The sequence below is a fragment of the Leptinotarsa decemlineata genome, unplaced genomic scaffold (genome assembly GCF_025532065.1).
Source record: "Leptinotarsa decemlineata unplaced genomic scaffold, Ldec_3_MD MMD2_tig00000251_RagTag_RagTag, whole genome shotgun sequence".
NCBI classification, from domain to species: Eukaryota; Metazoa; Arthropoda; class Insecta; order Coleoptera; family Chrysomelidae; genus Leptinotarsa; species Leptinotarsa decemlineata.
In genome coordinates this window covers 10479757-10498743 of record NW_027412547.1, presented here as the reverse complement: position 1 = coordinate 10498743, position 18987 = coordinate 10479757, and the positions used below count along the sequence as shown (strand labels likewise).

General features: G+C 34.1%; 2 protein-coding genes across 11 annotated transcripts in view; one reads left to right on the top strand and one right to left on the bottom strand.

Annotated features, from left to right (window-relative positions):
- The window catches only part of rut (adenylate cyclase rutabaga), a 599728-nt gene extending 585818 nt beyond the window's left edge, over window positions 1–13910 (top strand). For 7 of the 10 annotated variants that reach the window (XM_074173689.1, XM_074173685.1, XM_074173688.1 and 4 more), the window contains 4 exons: window positions 2271–2394; window positions 3230–3247; window positions 3301–3559; window positions 10145–13910. In XM_074173689.1, the coding sequence (XP_074029790.1) occupies window positions 2271–2394; window positions 3230–3247; window positions 3301–3559; window positions 10145–10479 (736 nt within the window). In that variant the 3' untranslated portion in view covers window positions 10480–13910. The remainder of the gene's footprint in view (window positions 1–2270; window positions 2395–3229; window positions 3248–3300; window positions 3560–10144) is intronic. The other 3 variants (XM_074173690.1, XM_074173684.1, XM_074173691.1) reach the window with 1 other exon arrangement.
- Window positions 4720–6123, bottom strand: LOC141481686 (uncharacterized). Its single transcript, XM_074173693.1, has 2 exons — window positions 5671–6123; window positions 4720–5611 (listed from the first exon to the last, which is right to left on the bottom strand). The coding sequence occupies exons 1-2, from the start codon at window positions 5839–5841 to the stop codon at window positions 5216–5218; spliced, it is 567 nt and encodes a 188-aa protein (XP_074029794.1). The 5' UTR covers window positions 5842–6123; the 3' UTR covers window positions 4720–5215.
- Window positions 13911–18987: the final 5077 nt, after the last annotated feature.

Genomic DNA, 18987 nt, shown 5'->3' with positions numbered 1-18987 from the left:
TCAACAACGTCTAGTCAGGCGAATTTTGAAACAGCTCAATATCAACAAGGCATCTGGTCCTGATGAAATGCCCATCATTGTAATAAAAAAATGTGCCAATGAACTCACACCAGTATTTTGCAGACTTTTTACCTGTCTTACAAGAAAGGGATTTCAGCCTATTCCCAAAATAGGCAAGAAAAATCTTTCCAAATAACTAAAGGCCAGTCGCTTTGCTATCAGTGATATTTGGAAGGCTGTAACATCTTGAGTGATCAACAATATGGCATTCAGAAACAAAGATCAACAGCTTTGCTAACGACAGCACACTTATCTCGTCATTCCATTTGGATTCCAGGACATCGACTGCGGATAAACATCTTCACTGACAGCAGGAGGTTGCATATCTTAATGATGATCTAGAGGTGATTTCAAATTGGAGGGAAAGTAACCAGGTTCAATTCAATGCCACGAAAACCCAGGCATTGATTTTCTCCAAAGATAAATCTCTCCCAACCGGATATAATAATGTCAGGACAGACAATTCCGCTTTCTGCTTCGATAAGTTTCTTGGGCAGTTAAAATGGACACCAATATGTCTTAGCACAATCATGTCGCTGGAATGCAAAGGCTGCTTCTCAAAAGCTTGGAACACCGTTCCGAACCAGAAAACTGTACACACCTCAGCAACTTTTGATGGTTTACAAAGCTCAGATCAAACTATCTTTGGAGTATTGTTCTCATGTATGGAGCTCCGTCCCTAAGCATACCCTAAAGCTGCTGGATTCCATCCAAGAACCATCCGCCTGATTGGAGACGCGAACATCACTTGCAACCTTGATAGTCTGGAACATCGAAGAAAGAATGAAGATGTTTCTCTCTTCTATAGATACTTTCACGGGAAGTGTTCAAGTGACTTGACACTTATGATTCCACCAAGAGCGGTACATATCAGAAATACGCGACGGATTGTGGCTGCTCATCGTTTTGAGGTTTATTTGAGTACACCACAAACTTCAGTATTTAAGAACTCTTTCATTCAAAGATCTGCGTTTATGAGGATTGAACTTCCTGAGAATGTTTTTCCAAATAGAATTGATCTCCAGCGATTCAAAACCAACGTGAATCGCTACTTTCGCACAGACACCGCTCCTAGAGCTACTTGAGGATTTTCCTGTAGTGCTTGTGTTTTGACCTTGAAAAAAATGAGAATCGGCTTGTCTAAAAGAGGCTCTAGACGGTCAATCATTTTGATCAAAAGCTTGAGTCAGTCGATTGACTCAAACGTGATTGACCGTGTAGGAACCTGTTTGACGCTTGAAGCGAGGCTTGATGGTGACTGATAGAAAGTTTGAATGACTCAAGCGGTTGAAGGAGGGGTTAACCGTCTAGGGCAATTTTCGTCAAGCATTGCGTCAGTCACTAGGTAGAAACCATGGCGTCCGCTACGGAAAGTGAGCTTCCCGAAAACTCTGAACGGGAATTCATTAACCTGTTGAATGAATTATATCGCATTTGTCCGGAATTATGGATAGTGAAGAGCGAGGACTATTACAACAGAAACAAGAAAACTGCATCATTACCATAAACCACTCCTTCGACCACGGTCGTTTCCTTTTCTGTTGTTTTTTCCACTTGAGAGCAATCAATGTGAGGGAGAGCAAGGCCAAATCCGTGTTCGAAACCATTGCTCACCGAAATGAACCACCAGCGAACGAACAACAAGTGTGCACTGGTCGCATTTCTGGTGAGAAGGTTTTGATCAAAAGATTGAAGGGCTGATTGCAGTTGATTGAAGCGCGAGTCAATCGATTGACTTAATCGTTTGATCAAGCAGATTGATCGTTTAGGGCTACCTAATAAGGTGAAAATGGAAAACTAAGTTTTCATCAAATAACAACAAAATAGTTATTCTAAGAAAATCTTCATTTTCTGCACATTTTTCTCTAGAATGAATATATCAATCAACCTGCAGTGACTAAATAACATTACTGTCAATAACTAATTAGTATACATGAAAGAAATGATGGAAGAGTTTAAACGAAATGATAAATAGGTATAAAATCAATTTAAGTAATGTTCTCCCACTACGTTTTTGAAATTGTTTTTAAAATATTTCGGAAGTACTTTTTATGCAACTAAATCATAGAATATCAAAACGCTTCACTAACACATTGATCCATGCTGCTTGCTCAGCACTTTTCACGCTTATACAAAGTTCATGTCACGCTGTGTCTGCAAAAACGTTCGGAAATTCGTCAATGAATTGGAATTTGAAAAAAATGTTTCAGGTGCCCTAGAAATTCGGAAGAAGACGTTGACTGTGATATGGTAGAAATTCAAGGCCACGACGATGATACTGACCTTGAAAGTTTTGAAAGAGAAGAACAAAGAATGGAAGAAGAAGCGGCCCAAGTGAGTATGAAGAAAGTGTTTTGAACCAAATTCAACTTTACATTGTCGTTGAAGATTTTTGTAAATAGTTAAGTTCACTTCAAGGTTTTAAAAGAAATATCTGATACAAGGTAATGAACTTCAATTCTGCTCACTTCAATAGATTCAAAGGGCGATTCAATGACATCAACTTTTGAATGTGGTATTTGATATTTTATCAAGTTATGAATAATTTTTATTTTTCCTGTTTATTCTTAAAAAAGGGTTTGAAATATTCAAGTTTTCTAGAAATATTTTTCCAAAATATAACTCTCAAATAGATTCAAATCACACTTTATTCAAAAATAAACAGTAATACACAAAAAAACTGATAGCACTAGCATATCAAGTCATAAAAAATCATCAACTGAAAAGTTCCAGTTCATTAGCTTTGGTACATTCTGTAAAAGTGTTTGAATCATTTAAATATAGATAATATTGAATAAATTTTTGGGAGGAAATTAGAATCTATCAAAATATGCCATTTACTCAAAATAAAAAACATATAGGGGGTGGCACGTTATTGTTTATCAGTGTCCATATACGAATTAGCTTTACTATTCGTAATTTTTCCTGATATCACTTCCATAATATCAATAGACTCCATCTTTTTTATTAACTCATCTGAATATACTAGTTCAATATTTGTTTATTTAATTAATTTCTTATAGATTTGAAATATTTTCATTCATTTTTAAATAATAAAAGAACCATAAATAATGCTTCCAGCTTACAAATTAGGACACAATATATTTACCTAGGTAAAACTTTTCATTAATGCAATTTATTCTAAAAAAACATCTCATTTTCATTGCAGCCAGTGGATAAGGAGCTGGTAAATTAGTGAGAATTCATAATTTTCAAACAAACTGAAAATTGTTTTTATAGGAAGCTGAAGTGAAACGTCTCCTGGAAGAAAAAATTCAGGAGAAACTTCGGAATCTGGAACACATTGTTTTGGATAGTCAAAATCGAGATCTTGGAGCTACGGCTGCAGAAGGAAGTCCTTCTGAGTGGTCCGAAGATGAAGATGGAGGTGCTTCTGAACCCCTTCTGAATGATAGGGAATCCACAGGGTATACCACAGATGATCCTGCCTTGGAAAATATATCCATGCTTAATGAAACTGGATTAACAGATGCAGAAGGTAGTATTTCTGAATTCGAAAATTCTCTTTTCATTCTTTCTTGCTTTCAATCCTTCGTAACTCATTATTTTTCTATTCATTTTTTATTTTGAATATGATTGGATTACTCTAAATACATTTTCATAGGAATAAGGTCAATAGTGAATCAGCTATGCCTTCATTTCTCAATCCTCTCTCTAACTTATACTTATTGCCATTGGAAATTTCTAGAAATACTCAGAAGTGGTTTGGTTTTGGTTTATTATACAACCCTGTATATTTCTTTAGAAACATACATAATATTTGTTAAACAGGAGTTACATGTTTTTCCTGTTCTTTTCAAATTGCTAAGTACATGTACTTAGCAATTACGTTCAACTACGTTGAAAAAAAAATCCAAAGATAAAAGGATAGAAAAAAGGTATAAATGAAAAATAATTATTATTAAAAAACAACAATTTGAATGTAAAGAGTGAAATTTTTCAATTATTTTCTTATGATAGTACTAAAATTAGACTTTGTATCCGTCAGTTGTATGCGAAAATCCGAAGCTCTTTCTGAATTTATTTTTTATGCAAGTGTAAGCTGAAAATCCAGCCTTGCATTGGTAAGTCGTCACAAATGGAAGCAAAACTGAAATAGCTTTTTGTTAAGAATCACACGTTAAAAAGGTAAGACCTCGTTAATCCTTGGCTCGCACAAGTTTTGACTTCTGAGGGTTGTCATTCGTAGGGGTGCGACAGCTGGTTAACGGAAAACATACTTTAAACAAATTTTCAATCAGAAACATTTGCAGGGTCGTTACATCTCCGATCTCCCTAGGGGCTATATAACATTACGCTAAAATTCTTAGTCAGCCCTCATTAGTTACAAATGAAAGTGTTAAAAAAACAAAGAAAGTTTTATTTCTCATTTTTTATTGACTTTTATCTTATCTTCAGTTTTCATTGTAAGCCGGCGACTAAATATGAAACTGGAGCCCAAAAATTAAAATATTTATTTCTGACCGGGATATTATGAGGTTATATCGTCATAGTTACGCTATCAATAAAGAGGGTCATAACTCCCTTGGGACATTATAGATTTTATAATTCCCTCTACCTTTCACAAGTAAAAATAAATAGAAATGAAAACTGAACCATATTTTATTTATTCACGTCATTACAAATAATAACTGTACAATTTTGAAATGTTCCCTGAAAATAACTTCCGCCACTGGAAACAATTTCTTCTTTTGTATGGCTGGAGCTTCTGTTCACTACAGTCGAGGTACCTGCCTCTTCTGATGACAAAGTAGACAACATACGCGCCGTTTTATTTCTCAATTCGATGCTATCCTCCAAATACCCCTCCGCCACCGTGGAACTTTTCCAACCTCCGTGTCTTTTTAAGTTAGTCATAGTTGCTCCTGCATTGGCTAGAGCAGTAGCAGAAGTGCGACGAAGGCAATGTCCCGTATAGGAAGATGAGTTTGGCAATCCTAAATACATTGCGATTTTGCTGGGGATTTTCCCAAACATGTTTTTTCCAATTGGCTGAGATGTACATTTATTTTGTCGGAAGCTCAAAAAAAATCGTTCAATACCTTTAGGACGCAAAGACATATAAAGTCTTAATAAAGGCAAAGCGGAGAACTCTTTTTCATCCACAACTGTAAATTTCTTCGATACACCAGTTTTACTTTCCGGTACGTTCACTACCATAACGGAATCCCGGTCCTCTATATCCGATATCTTCATATTCAAAAGTTCCTGACTTCTGCATCCTCCAAAATAACCCATAATCAAAACAACCTATAACAAAAAAAAAGGAAATAAATACACACAAAAAGGAAAATAAGAAAAAAATTACCTTATGCAATAAATGAATATCATTAGGAGCGTCCTTTAGGAATCTGATAACATCTTTAGGAGATAAAACAGCAGACTTTTTCGGCTTATAATTCTTACTCTTCCGTTTCAAAAAAGCCTGTAGTTCATTGAACTTGGTGATATCTCGTTTCTCATGTATAGTCACCATCGATTTTAGCATTGACCATTTAGTCCATAAAGAATTCGGACTATACGTTTCTGACTGAAACGAATAAACACAATTACTACCAAATCTACCGAAAAACATAGAAAATTCCTTACCAGTTCTTGAAAATATGCCAGAAATACAGTTTCAGTGACATCTTTTGGCATAACATTTTTCCGTGTCAGCCAGTCCAGATATATCTTGTATTCTTTTTGGTATACGGCTTCACTTTCCGATGGAATTAATGATTCTCTTGCTTGTTCAGCTTTTTTCAAAATATCCTCCATTATATTTGGGGTAGAAAACACGTTTTCACCGCAAACACAGCTTGATAACAAAGTTCTGTTTATAAACAAGTAACATAGCAACAACCTAGCAACAAGAAAACTCTACTATAATCAACGGTACCTGATTCAAATATACCGGGAAGGTAATGAATTGGTACATTTTTCCGTTTCAAAAATGAACAAAATTTTATTAAAATCGGTCAGAAATAAAATTATCTATGTACCACGGGAATTAATGAGCCTTAATAACCTCAGGCAATTGCTGTCCCTCGGGCCAGAGGCCCTCGGGACGCAAACTTTGCCATCGGTAATTAAGGCCCTCCTAATTCCCTTGATACATAAATAACTATTGTAATTCAACACCAGACAGCGCTGTTTGACCTGCACAGGTCAAACATTGCTATCATCCTTTCATGGATACTCTATTCTTTTGCCATTCCCCGCCGACTTGTACCTATTGTGATCAACTGTGAAAGTTGGAATAGAAAATGAAGAGTAAAATTGAAAACCACTGATCTAAAGTAGTGGAAATGGTACTGGGAAAATCTCAACATGTCACAACAGTGGAAGAGTGAGATATATAATCATTGTGATATGTTTGCCGCGGGTACACCTACAAATCTCGTTCAGTATTGAGAAAAGCTTTGACTTGCCAAATAAGAGAATCGATGCAATTGACAACATACATAAATGAAGTGTCTCATAGAACAAGGCAGAGAAGAGAAGATCATATGTTTTTTTCTGCAAAACTTTCGGCTAGTTAAACTAGTTAAACTCAATTTCTTCAAACACTTACCACAAAGAATTGGGGCATTAATTTGCTTCAAAAACTGAGCAGTTCTCTTCAATAGGTTATGAACTTCAAAGAGTCTGAGGGACAGATTGGAAGGTAGATAGAAAGCTTGACCAGTAAAATGAGGTATACCGTATACCAAACCCAGAAGAAACGTGAGATTTGTTCCAAGCTGCAGCCACGGTCCAACTCATTTAACCTTTCAGTGGGCGCACGCGGAATGTCAGTCCGCACACACATACTATCGTTTGTATTTTTGTTAAACTTGGCAAGTAGGCTTCCTGGCTCCCTCTAGCTTCTCAACTCATTACATATGACTCTAGTACGCCGCGACAGCTCAAAGCAATAACACGTGAATAAGATAGGTCCTTGTGGAATGTGAATCCGCGCGCTCCCTTGCACGTAATTTTTTTGTTTTATTACCTTGTGTATGAAAAGGTAAGTTTAAATCAGGTAAATAGATCTATTTATACTTCTCTATGTTTCTCATTATTATCAAAATAATTTTCTAATAGCGTAAGTGAAAAATAAAATATTAGCGGAACGTCATTCCGCGCGCGCCTCATTAGGTTTCTTTTTACAATCTACACTTTGTTTCAGATACAATGTCCTTTAATTATGAACGCGAGCAGGAGATCCTCGAAAGAATGATGCTTGAATGCCTCTCAGACAATGAAAATGAAGAGGAAGAATTAGACGATGACGTGGACCTCAACGAAATTGATCATGTGGAAGAAAGAAGCGATAATGATACCGAACAAGAGATAGATGAAGGAGACACCTTCAGCTCGGTAGAAGTATCAGGACAAGAAGATGAAAGGAGGAGTGAACCAGTCTATACAGGAAAAGATGGCACGAGGTGGAATGGATTGCCGTGTTCTAATAAACGAAAAAGAACAAAGCGCGCCAATTTATTGAAACAATTACCAGGACCAAAGCGAGCTACTAGAGAACTGAAGACTGCTATAGAAATTTGGATTTTTTTTTCAATGCTGAAATGCTGCAGATTATTGTAGAATATACAAACATATACATCGAACTCCTTTCTGATTCCTACACTCGACAGAGAGATCTTAGACCTACTAATATAAATGAAATTCGAGCTCTCAACGGACTCTTATATATTTCTGGAACATACAAAGCAAATCATCTAAATTTAGATGATTTATGGATGAGCAACGGTAAGGGCATTGAGATTTTCATACTAACAATGTCAATCAAACGTTTCAAGTTCCTTCTAAGATGTCTCAGACTTGATGACAAGGACAGTCGTGAAGAAAGGAAGCGTTTTGATAAACTAGCAGCTATACGTCAATTTTTTGACGTGTTTGTGAAAAATTGTAAAGATGGATATAATTTATCTGCGTTCACTACCATTGACGAAAAATTGGAAGCCTTCAGAGGAAAGTGCTCGTTTCGTCAATACATACCGAGTAAGCTGAATAAATACGGTATAAAAATATTTGCTTTATGTGACGCAAAAATGTTTTATACGGCCAACATGGAAGTATATGTCAACCAGAGGGGCAATTTTTCATAGAGAATTCAGGGCAGTCCATTGTTGAGAGACTAAGCCAGCCAATTCATAATTCGGGACGGAACGTCACGATGGATAACTGGTTCATGAGTATACCATTAGTTCACAGGCTTATCACAAATTACGGGCCAACTGTTGTGGGAACTTTTAAAAAAAAAATAAAAGAATTGCTTCACGTAAATCGTCCCGAAAAATCCACTATTTTTGCCCTCAGAGAAAACTGCACCCTTGCATCTTATTGTCCAAAGAAAAGAAAAGTTGTGTTGTTAGCCTCTAGTATGCATTCCGATGATAGCATTGATTCTGAAAGTGGAGATTCATTCAAGCCGGAGATACTGACACAATATAACAAGACCAAAGGAGGAGTTGATGTTGTAGACAAGTTATGTGCAACATACAATTGTGCCAGATCAACACGGAGATGGCCGATGGTGATTTTTTACGCTTGTCTAAACGTAGGTGGTATAAACTGTCAAGCAATTCACCATGCAACCACTAACGATAAAATCTTACGTCGTAAGTTTTTGCAAAATCTCGGATTTGCATAACTGGAAAATCACTTGCGTGAAAAGGCCACAATCCTTTGTTTACCTAGAAATTTGAGGTTGAGAATTATAGAAATATGTGGTATCGAAGAGAAGCGACTAGGCAAGTCGATACACATCCTGAGAAAGGTAGATGCTTTTACTGCGATCGCAAGAAAAATCGTCAATCAAGATTTTTTTGCAAAAAGTGTCATAAATTTATGTGCTTAGAGCACGTTACTTTTATGTGTTCTACTTGTTTAGGTTAATACTAAGTGATTAACGTTATTTTTATACTGTTTTGTGAAATAATCTCTTTTGTTTCCATTTTTGATTTTTTTTGTATTATTTTTTGCATCTGTAAAAACTTTTATATTTGTTATAAAATGTGTTTTATTCAAGTACATATCACAATTTACTTAAAACCTATCGAATATCCTAAAATATAGGCCCACACTCACATGGGGACTACCAGTCCGCACGCGCCTCTTTATGTAATTTTCAACACGCGCCCGCTGAAAGGTTAACTAACTTCAAGGAATAGGTCATTAGTTTGCCACATAGTTAAGATTGGTTCCTTATAGTGGTAACAATCAAACCAATATGTTACGAAATCAAGAAAATGAGTTATTCGGGATAGGGTAACTTGAAGAGGTAGGGCGGCAATGCTGCAAAGGAAGCAAGGGACAAGTGTGGGCCTGTTTGTTCACGAAATAATCGTTATATCTACTTATAGTCATTTAAGATCAAAAGGAATAGCGAAGGTGAAGAGTGTTCTAGTTGTTTAAACGTAACCAGTTAGGTAAAGTTCGGCTTCGTTAAGAAGCTGGATTTATTTGGCAACCCTTGCGAATAGACCCACTCGAATAGACCCACTCACTTTAGACCTACCTGACTAGGTAAAGTTTACCTAATCAATTTAGGCGCAAGTAACATAATTGTATCAGATGTGTCTGAAGTGTTATTGGAGTATAAGGACAAGTTTTCCCTTTTTTTTTTTTTATCGAATACAGTTAATGAACAGTAAAATAAAGTTGTTAACACATTTTTTCTTTCTTTCTAGTTCATAATTTGACCATTTTCAACAAATTTACTTTGCTGTTGGAAACTCATCAATCGATATTTATCTATAATAGTTTATTACATTGAAAAGTTCTATAATGTTTTGAAACCGTTTTTTTCACTCCACCACGACAAAACAATAAATAAACTTGATATAGTCAAACGTCCTTGGCAACCATGAGCATTTATAAATCATCCCAGATTTCATGATAATATAGTACTAAACTTTCAATACAAAATGTTGACCCATTCCAACCGATTATTCTGCTCTCATCACTAACAAGAGACATTTTGAAAAATCATCTCTTAATGCAAAGAAAAATAATAGTTAATGTGTGAAAGTATATGAGATTAATTGTCTCTAAGATCCATCTTGAATTTTTCTAGGAGCGCTCAGCGATGTTAACTCAGCATACATTGACCATAATCACGAAGGCGATATGGATGACAATACCAGTATGTCGTCAAGAGCATCATCCAGAATATTTGATTCGGACGCCATGATGTCACTGGATTCTCTTAGTGCCCTGTATGATTCGGAATACGACAATTGCTACAGAACAGATGACGATTTGAATGCTGTTCCAGATTTAGAAAGACTCAATTATTTCTCAGTGCCTGCCAATGATGTACATCTTGCGAATATTCGTTCGATGAGCGAATCCATCACTAGAAACTTTGGGCAACCTAGAAGTGAAACAGATCCTGAAAGTGATGTTTAAATTTAGAAGACAGTATTATGTATTTTTGATTTTTTTTTTGACCCGGGCGGTTATAACGGAAATATAAATAAGGAGTGAAAAACTCCCGAAGTGTTCATCACCATATGCATTATGGAATTTATTTGAAAGTTGAATACAAAATAAGGTAAATGAAACAAAGAAAACTGTTTGTCGAATTTGAAGTTTTCTTGGACGAAACGTATTCTTTGATCATTTCTTCGAAAAAAAAGCATTGAGAATATCACTGAATTTTGTGCCTGTAATGGTAAGACTTATGGGTAGATTCAAGAATTGGTTAGATATTTCCTGTAGATACTGAATGCAATGGTGCTTATAGCATTAAAAAAGAAGGGCTGAATTATGTGATTTTTACTTATATTGTTAGGTGGCTCTCTAAATGAAAAATGTCGATCACCTTTTTTGCAGTTGGTTATGAACCAAAGATGCGGTAATTATGTTGGATATTATTTTTTAGTGAATAGTTGCTTGAAACTAAAATTGTTTGTTTCGCTGAATTGATACTGAGTAGTGAACAAGATATTCATTGTTCACCCAAAGTGAAAAATATTTTGGCATTCTAAAATATGAATGTTACCAACCAAAATTTCAATAGCAAAATAATAGGGCTTCAGAGTTTTCTGTTTTCGATGACTCTGACCTACTTCTAATGATATTTAATTTCACTATCTTGCATCAGACTTTACTAATATCAGGCGTGTTTTTAATTACACTTACATGCTGAATATTTGACTGAAACTCATTCAGTAGATTTTCAATAAAATTATGATATTTACTAGTGATTATTCAGGATCCTCTGATTATTTATATGTTCCAGTCTATGTTTTACCTCGATACCAACGATGCAATATTTTTGTATTATGTGCTGTTTATAGTTGATTTTTCAAATCGTGATGTGCAATTATAATTCTTCCTGTACTTATAATAATTTCTATTAGGTTTTACTGTTAGGCTTGACTCAGACGTCTAGAAATTATACTGTTTTTGATATTGAGAGTAGAAGAAAAAAACATTTTCGAAATATTATTTGAGAATGTACCATATTATTATTAGAAGTTATCTACAGTAATTAAAAATATTGTGTAATTATGGATAATACATCTTTCTGCACTTGTGGAAGTAAATAATAATAATATTGTATTCCTAGATTGGTGGATTTTAAATTTCAGCCATGTCATTAGCATTGAAGAGTTTAGGCCTTTACAATCCTTTACAAGCAATAAGGAGTCATTGAAAGATTCATATTCTGAACAAAAGTGCTGTAAAGTTATTGAGATATCGATTATAGAAGTTTCAAAACAATTATTTCAAGAAAAAGTGTATACTGACTCCCATAAATTTCAAGGCTTCAATTATACTGAAGATACGATCCTAGAATATTCTGTTCACATATTGATTTTGTAAATATAAGCTAATACAAATCAAGCGTATATGTCTTAAATTATGAATTTTCCTAAATAACTTCACTAGGTCTCTCTTTTAGTTCTTTAATGTATGACATTCAATCGAGGCGTTTTTTTTTAAATGTGTATCGTTTCCACCCGTCCCAATCACCAGAAATGCAAAACTCTTCTCGACGCGCATTTTACCAACCAAATTAGCTCCTTCAGAAGATGAAGAAATCTAATTCGTAACTCTGAAACTCTCTGTTTATTTCTGACAGGGTACACGTTTACCTTCAGAAACATATCAATGATTTTGGGTAAAAATTTGCGGGAAATTTTCTCGTGAAAAAAGAAAAGGAATACAATAGGCTGTTTGGAATTGTTCATAGTTTTCATGCCATACTACTATTTCCAGACTTTCGAAAACTTCCAAAAATCTAGGCCCCTGGTGTTCTGGTATTCTCAAATCGGATATCTGCTCCGAGTTCTTTGAAACGAGTTTTATTGGCTCGCTTGATCTGGCCGATATATTTTTTGTTACAGTCCTCACAGCTTATTTCATATGCCCGACTTTTCATTTTCCAACATCTCGTCTTCAGGGTTACCTAACAATTGTTGAAGTGAGCAAGAAGTTTCGAGCCAAAAGTTGAATATGAAAGTAGCCTTCAGGACTTCTTGCTTACTTCAACAATCACAAGATGCTGGATAATGAAAAATCAGGGATCTAGGAAATGAACTGTGAGGCCTGTGACAAAAAAAGATGTCGGCCAGACTGAACGAGCCGTTGAAACTAGTTTCAAAGAACACGCAGCACATATCCGATTTTGAAGACCAGAAAAATCTAGTGTCGCTCAACCTCGCCTTAGAGAACGGCCATAAAAAATTTAAAACTGTCTGGATTTGTTGAGACCGGTACATGACACTAGATTTTTGGATGTTTTCAAAAGAGTTTTAGAGTTAGGAATTAGTTTTCTGCGCCAGAGGTTCTAGTTTTACCCTTTGTAAGCTTATTATTTTCTTGAATTTTCTGGTAGTATTTGATACTGAAACTGGTCCTAAGTTGTAATTTTTTTTGTTTAACCTTCACAAAAAAATTTTACAAAATTTACATTACTTATGGTACTTCTCTAAAAGGTGAAACTGATTAAGAAAAAGAAAAAAGTAGGACTGTATTGCTGGAGTAATGTGATAACTTTTGATAATATATGTCGTACAATCTCAGTATTACAAAATTCATAAACTGCGACTAATATATTTGTTTTCTGTGATCACCTTTCATAATTATAAGCACCTAAATAGAGCAATCATTCAATTTTTGTGAATGATATCATAACTTTACTTTATAGTTGTTTCTATATTTTCGCTAATGATTATTGTTCATGACAAAAATGTCATCTTGCTGTACATCCATTTTGGCGACGTTTCGGCATGTGCTACCCTTGGTAACTGAACTTGAAGTTCGTCTACCAAACAAAACATATGAATATGACAAGTTGGATCTTGCCGAAGTGTCGTGATAATGTCAAAGACGAACGGATGTGCACCCGGAATGATACTTCAACATGTGATACCTACCGTGAAGTACTTCATGTGTTACATCATATTTTATATACCTTAATACTTTTCTAATGTTTTATCTATTTTATACTCGAAATAATAGATAAATATTCTTTTATAACATACTTTATCATTTTGTTTTGGAAGCATCAGAAACTCTGTCAGTTCACTGGAATAAAAATGTTGAATGGTTGCTCTGTACCCATTATTGGTGGTATGTAAAGTAAAGAATATATATATATATTTCTATTTTTCATTAATGTTCATATATAATTCTGGATGTTGAAATTTTCGATTATAGTTATTATTTTTGTTCTTGTAAGTTGTATTTGTTGTAAATCTTTTTTTGTACTTTCATCTCTGTAAAAATATTATATAGTGTATGTTGAAAGAAATGTTTTAATAATTTATTGAATGCTTATGAAGTATTTGAATACATACTCAAAGACAAAAACATTATCTTTACATGAACTTTGTTTTATTTCCCCCATATTAGAATAGAATAGAAAAAAATCTCATTCGGGTAACTTTACTTGTTATCCTAAATTAATAATTTTGAGACCAATATTTATTAGAGTGAAGGAAAATATATTTTGAATCGTCACCCAATAGCTAGATGTGGGCAGTTTTCCAACAATGCCTTCTGAAATAAATTGAACGTGTGATTAGCCTGGACAAACCTGGTTACTCATTTTTATAAAAGTTCAGATGAAAGTACCTTCGTAAACTCATATAGTCCTTTGAAAAATTTAATCACAAAAAATTATTAAATATCTATTACTACTCTGATACGAAGTCACTAATAAAATTTATTTAAGAATCACTTCGACATTTGTATTTAGCTCCTTGTATTTAGCTCCTGATTGATTAATTATTGATGGAAAATAAAATTATATTAAATTGCATGCTGCTGTATTGTAATTTATGTTGAACTCAAAATTGACTCACGGACTGGATTAAAATACGGATTGTAAATGATCAATAATTAATTATGCATCATTACAAAAGGTGAACGTCTCTGTATTCTACTGATTTCTAACAGCTTCATTCATATCCTTATTATTTTCTTTGCCATTCATTATTTCCATTTGATTTTCTTAACTGCAGCTCAATGTGTCTATTAAAGGGCATATTTACATATACATTATAAACCGTGGGTTTCTATAGTTGGAGTGACAAAGTCACAATTTAAGTTTGGTTCTCAATACTGTTACGAAGCTGAAGTATAGTCAAAGTAATTTTTATTGTGAATACTTAAAGCTATGGCATCTCAAAGGCCAAAAAAAGCAATACAGAGAAATAATGCCGCTGCTAAGTAGTCCACGTGGACTGAAGAATTGGCGGTTCCTATTGGATAATTTTTATTAATCGAGTTTTATGATTGGCTGAAGAGTCATAAAATTAAATTTGAAATCATGTTACGGTGACAAATAGAATGTGGATATGAGTATCGCCGTTGTGTCACCAATGTACAGTTCAGGAATTAATCGCGTTTTGAGTTTCGATATTGGTGTAGTTACAATTACTTGAAATTTTTGTTATCTGTTTAAAATGTGGCGTCCTTGGACAAGTACTAATAGTGATAAAGAGTATGATAACAACTTTTTCCTGTGTGGTGATTTCAATAGCGATGGTGAACAATGTGAAAAAGAGATACCAGTGAATAAGGTTCGGATGCATTTGAATATTGAAACACAGAGAGTATGTTTCAATGTATATAAGAATCTACATCTCAAGTTTGGTTTCGAGGAAAACAAACTATTACAAGCAACATCAGATTTGACCGAAATTCCTATCTCAACTGTACGTAAAATAGTCAAAAACAAACCTAATGAACGCAAGACACGATGTGATTTTACTAAAACCTTTGAGATGTTCATCTAATAAAATCATTGAAAAAAACAATATACGACTGTTACAAAAGCAATGAAATTCCTACAACTGAAATCATAAGGAAGAAATTGAATACTTCCGGCCATAACGTGGCCTAAGATTCAGATTCAAAATAATGAACAAACGTCAAGCAGTTATGGAAAGCAGAAGAATAGTGGAATTGCGTAACAAATACTTAGAACAAATAACTAAATATAGACAAAAACAACGACAAATTTTCTATTTGGACGAAATTTGGTATGACACTCACGACACAGTTACGAAACGGTGGACTGATGGTTCAAGAATGTGTACGCCTAACATGCCTGCAGGATCGCGACTAATCATTGTGCATTGCGGGGGAAGTAAAGGATGGGTTCCGCATTCTTTGAAAATATGTAGAAAATACTTGAGGGCTGCAATGTTGACTATCATAAGAACATGGAAGCTAATATTTTTGAGGAATGGTTTGAAAACACTGATCCCAAATTTGGATGCGAATAGTGTGATAGTTTTTGACAACGCTTTCTATCATTCGCGACAGCTCATCAAAGTACCGAATAAAAATTCGAGGAAAGATGAAATGCACAGTTTTTTAATGGATAACAATTTGTGTTTTGAAGATAACTATACAAAAAAACAACTTCTTGAAGTTTTACAGACAAAAACATTTGAATAAGTGTATGCCCTTGAGAATATTGCTGAAAAGTATGGACACATCACCATACTGAGACTTCCCCCCTGTTTTTGTGTTTTCAATCCCATAGAGTTGATTTGGGGAAAATTGAAACAAAGCATCAGCCGTAAAAATAATTTTCCAAAATTTGATATGGAGGTAATAGAGCTAGTTAAAGAAGAAGTATCTAATATTACCGAAGAAGACTGGCAGAAAAGGTAATTTTAGTTGAAAAAGACTATATGGTGATTGGACACTTCCATATTAATGGTGGAAATAAATTCATTATTGATTTAAATGACGACAGTGATAGTGAAACAGAGAATATGGAAGAGGAATTATCAGAAGCTTTCGAAGAAAGTAAGTGAAGTGTTTTTGAAGCGATAGATTGTATATATATATATGTGAGTAAGTAGTATTCAGAAGTATTTTCAATCATCACTCTGTTATTTGAAATGTTTATTGAATAACAAAATTAGTTAGCTCCCTAACTATTTTATTAAAAGGGAACTGTTGGAAGGTAGGTTGCACTATATCGTTTACTTGACCTTTAACCCAAAAGCTACCATTCTTGAAGATCTGAATTACCCTGGGCTATCCGGCAAACTACATTATTACAACATTTTGGTGATGATATATATTAATAGAAAGCTCCAGTATTTTTGTCACAAGGTTTTTTTGATACTTTCATACTAAAAACAGAGTATAGAGGGATATTGACATTCAAAATCTAATTTCTATCAGACATTCAACTGAAAGTCAGTAGTATTCCAATAATATGATCAACCACAAAAAAAGGAACACTGGTTTAGGAGAGAATTCAAAGAAACCGTTGTTGTCCAACAACGCATTTAGTTAAGCTAGCGTAGAGATACGTAACATATGGAAACCTCAAATCAAGCGAAAAACGACCAACTCCCGCCAAACGGTCATCTTCCGCTAAAACCAATGAAGCGGAGAGAGGGGAGAGGAGGGGATAGGTGAAAGCACTCGAATTAGAATCTTTTAATTTTTATTTTTCAATTTTTGTTAATAATATTTTTTAATTTTCAGCTTTTATTAATATTTCTATTTTTTATTTTTTTGATTGTTGCTTGTATGTTATTTCTTTGTAATTTCAGTTTTTTGTTTAATAAAATTGTTATTTTCGTTGATCTTTTTAATTTTTTTCAGGGAGTTCAAATCAATTTATATCATATTAGACAATGGAAGTCCGAACTGATTAAATACACCATGAAACATTGTCAACCACCTTCAAACAAATATAATTAACCATTCCAACTGATAGCAAAGTGAAAATTGTGTCTTTTGTTGGGAAAAGAAATCAAATTGTTGAATTTGTATAAAAATACAAAATCTGACTTATCAATGGCCACACGAAATAAATAACATTTGTGTCATAAGTGGGACGAATGACTGCATTTTTTGTGAATTTATAAACAGTGGATAGAGAGTTAATACAGATGAGCTGAAAAGATCGTGACTTGTTATTGAAACTAATGAAAAAATAGAAGGGGATGAGGGCAATGGTTGGAAAAACAACAGGAAGACAAAGAAATATTTTTGAACTTGAGATATGCACGAAGCACTTGTCAATATGCGGTAGAATTAGGAAAAGATTTCCTCAATTATGAAGATAATGTTTTGCTAGGCCTAATAAAAAACAAGAGCTCAAAGAACATCCGAGACTCTGAAGTAATTTGTGGCCGATATTGAAAAAATACCTACCAAAACTCCTGAAGACTTCACAAGATTGGTATTCACGGCTTTGTTTCGTGTCCAGTCAGTGGGTTTCGAGACATAAGACTCCATGAAGTATTGAAGGTGGGGCATCCGACAATAACTTACATATTGCCTTCTTTCAGGAGAAAACTGACTGTTGAATAATTGGTATCTTTTCACTTTGAATACTTTTGCCAATTTGTACTCTGTATTAGTTTGTTGTGTGTTATCTTTCTCTATTTTATTTCTTCACTAAGTCATGTGACTGATGACAACGTGAATGTTCTTGAGTTTGAAGATGCCAAGAAGTCTTTCTACCACCAACGGAAGTTTTGTCAAGTAAAACTCAATAACAAAGAAGAATAACATAAAGCTGATCGAATTTTTAGAATAACTACTTAGAAAATATTTATTAGAGTCGATGATAGAAAGCAGAGGGGAGAAAATGTTATAATAAGATATGTGAATGGGGTACCTCAAATCACTGAAGCGGCTGCAAAAAAGTAAAACCCAATCAGTTTTCTGTGTATTTTCAAAATGTCGGCGGTATGAGAACAAAAATAGAATTTCAACAAAGTGTTATGTGTTCAAACTATGATATTATACTTTTAGTAGAAACATGGCCTAATAGAGACTTTTCCGATAGTGAACATATATAGATAGATCAGATAGAGGCCAAACAAATAGCGATTAAAAAAGGAGGAGGAGTATTACTAATAGCCATTAGAGAATCTTTAATAACTAAGTTAATCGACATATCTCCTGACAATATAGAACATCCGTATGTTAAATTATCAATAGGTGCTTTAACAATCATTATCGGCGGTGTATATATTCCTCCATCTTCTGTAGTGAATACTTATATGGAACATATTACTACCGTTGATTATATTTTAGAAAAAAACTGTGCCCAATTCTTCGGTATGTTTTGATTTAAAAAATGATACAAAGGAATATCTAAAATATGATGAATACTTTTATGAATTGTAAATGGAGATTGTATGGGCATGAATGATTTCTTGGCAAGTATCAGTTGGGATACCGAAATTGTACAATATTTTTACAATATTCTCTATACTGCTCTGGAGTAGGTACTATGTTCCACTAAAAAAAATATGAAGCTTCTACTTTCCCAATATGGTTCAATTCTGAGCTGAAAAAAAATGGTTTTCAAGAAGAAATCGGTTCACAGAGAATACAAAAATGGAAATTTTTATAAATATGAAGAATTTTGTTATTTGAGAGAAAAGTGCAAAGCTTTGAGAAACACTTGCCATC